General features: G+C 54.1%; 1 protein-coding gene across 1 annotated transcript in view; it reads right to left on the bottom strand.

Moving 5' to 3' along the window:
- SAP30 (Sin3A associated protein 30) overlaps positions 1-179 on the bottom strand; it is a 5,528-nt gene extending 5,349 nt beyond the window's left edge. Inside the window, exon 1 of the mRNA XM_019534619.1 lies at positions 1-179. This exon is cut by the window's left edge and continues 237 nt beyond it. Within this exon, the coding sequence (XP_019390164.1) occupies positions 1-72 (72 nt within the window). The 5' untranslated portion in view covers positions 73-179.
- Between the last annotated feature and the right edge of the window lie 1,928 nt (positions 180-2,107).

Raw genomic sequence — 2,107 nt, 5'->3', positions numbered from 1 at the left:
GGCGGCAACAGCAGCAGTGGCGGCGGGGTCCCCCCCACGCGGAGCCGCGTCCTCGGACGCGAAACCGTTCATGACCGCGCCGCCAGCGGCCGCGTCCTGCCCCTCAGCTCAGCCCCACAGCGTCGCGCGCGCCCCGCGCCCCGCGCCCCTCTGTCATGTGCGGACTTTTCAGCTGTTTCCTCTGTAACAACAGCAACCCGCCCGCTGCAGCGCGCATGCGCATCCCTCCGCGCCCGCCGCCTGCCGGGACCTGTAGTTGGCGCCGCTGCGCTCGCTCCGCCCGCGGGGAGGCCTGGGAAACTATTGCTCCCGGCGTACCTCACGCGTGCACCGCCGCCATTTTGCGGAGCGCGGCAAGGAGCAGGACGGGGAGGGGTGGGGTTTTTCCGGAGGTTGTGTTCTCTTCCCCTCCCCCACCCCCCGCTTGCTGCAAAGGGAAGAGAGGACGCGGGTCTCTGGTCCCGCTTCGAACGCGCATGCGTAGGGGGGCGCGCTGTTGCGCTGTTTGTCTTACAAAGACTCGGAGCGGCCGTTAGGATTTGAAATGTGGCCGTTCGGAGGCCGTGGAGGTGCGGCAGTTCCCCCCAGGGATCGCCCGGACCCTTCCCTTCTCTTTCTCCGTTCGCTGCAGCTGCTGCTACGCTGCCCCAACGGCCTCCCCGGGTTGGCAGGCCGGGCCTAGGGAAAAGGCGGGGGCGCTGGGCCAGTCTGACTGGGCACCGGCGAGCTGCTCTCTGCTCGGGAAGCTGGCAGCTTGGCGCTCCGCGACGGCCTTTCGCATTGGGTCTTTTTTCAGCGTTCCCCTGGCAGAGGACGGCGTCCGTGTTGGAGTAACTGGCCTTGCTGTCGCCGCCCCCCTGCGGGGAGCTTCTGCCCAAGACAGTCCTCTCCCTATACTTGTATACACATATACTCGCATACACACCTATAAATACACACACACATAGATATGTGCATGCATACGCATAGATTTCATAGACATTAGGGCTGCAAAGGGACCTTGGAAGATCTAGCCCCCTGCCCAAGGGGCAGGAAGTCAGCTAGGGTCAAAATATCCCAGCAACATAGGCATCCAAATGTTTCTTCAAAAAGTCCAGAGTAGGTGCTTGCACCACCTCTGGAGGCAGTCTACTCCAGGCCTTGGGGGCTTGGACAGTAAAGAAGTTTTATACGCATGTATGCGCACATATATGTATGTACACATGCTTATGTATACAGATAGGGGTGTGTGTGTGTGTGTGTGTGTGTATATATATATACATATATATATACACACACACATATACACACACACACATACTAGGGGCAGGCAATTATTTCAGGTGGAGAGCTGCTTACTGAGTTTTGGCAAGTCATTGAGGGCCACATGGCAGGTGGCTAGGGCAGATATATATGAATTTTCTAAATTTTTTAGGGGCCCTGCGGGCCAGATAGAATGGCCTTGCGGGCTGCATGCAGCCCATGGGCTGCATTTTGCCCACCCCGATATATACACACATGCTATGGTTAGTCTATAAGTGCAAATCTATTCTGCTGTGTATTTGACTTCAAACCAACACAGCTGAGCACGTTTCACTACTCACGGCTTCCAGAGCTTGCAATTAAGTCCAATTTGCTTGCTATGACAAATCAATGGGTTGCCATAAAGATTTGAGCCCGTAGTCAACACTTAACTCCCAGAAGAAAGAACTAAATTGGAAATAATGAGCAGTTAGGGTGAAAGCACCTGTTTACAGAGCATTCTGATGTCAAAATTTTACAAAATGACCGGTAAATTAGTGCACTAAGTTTGTTGTTCCTTAATATAAAGACCAAGGGATGAGTAAATCTTTGACCTACCATTTTTTTTCATGTGCTTGCTGTGAGGGAAAAGGCTAAGTGGGCTGAGTTCATACTGGGAATATGTGGGGAAGGCGGGTCATTGTGAGAGGGCTTTGTGATAAATCTTGCAAATAGTTTCATAAGCAAAACACCTATATGTCCTTCTCACCCCAGCAGGGAGATAGCAGTCTGGACCTGGTTGCAGGGCCCAGAGACTGCTCCCTGATTGATTCCTCGTGACTTTATTTTTCATTGTACTGACTGAGTGGTGTGCCCAGTTCTGTAA

Source organism: Crocodylus porosus, unplaced genomic scaffold (genome assembly GCF_001723895.1).
Source record: "Crocodylus porosus isolate Cpor-Errol unplaced genomic scaffold, CroPor_comp1, whole genome shotgun sequence".
In the NCBI taxonomy this organism is placed as follows: domain Eukaryota; kingdom Metazoa; phylum Chordata; order Crocodylia; family Crocodylidae; genus Crocodylus; species Crocodylus porosus.
This window is presented reverse-complemented; position numbering and strand designations above follow the sequence as displayed.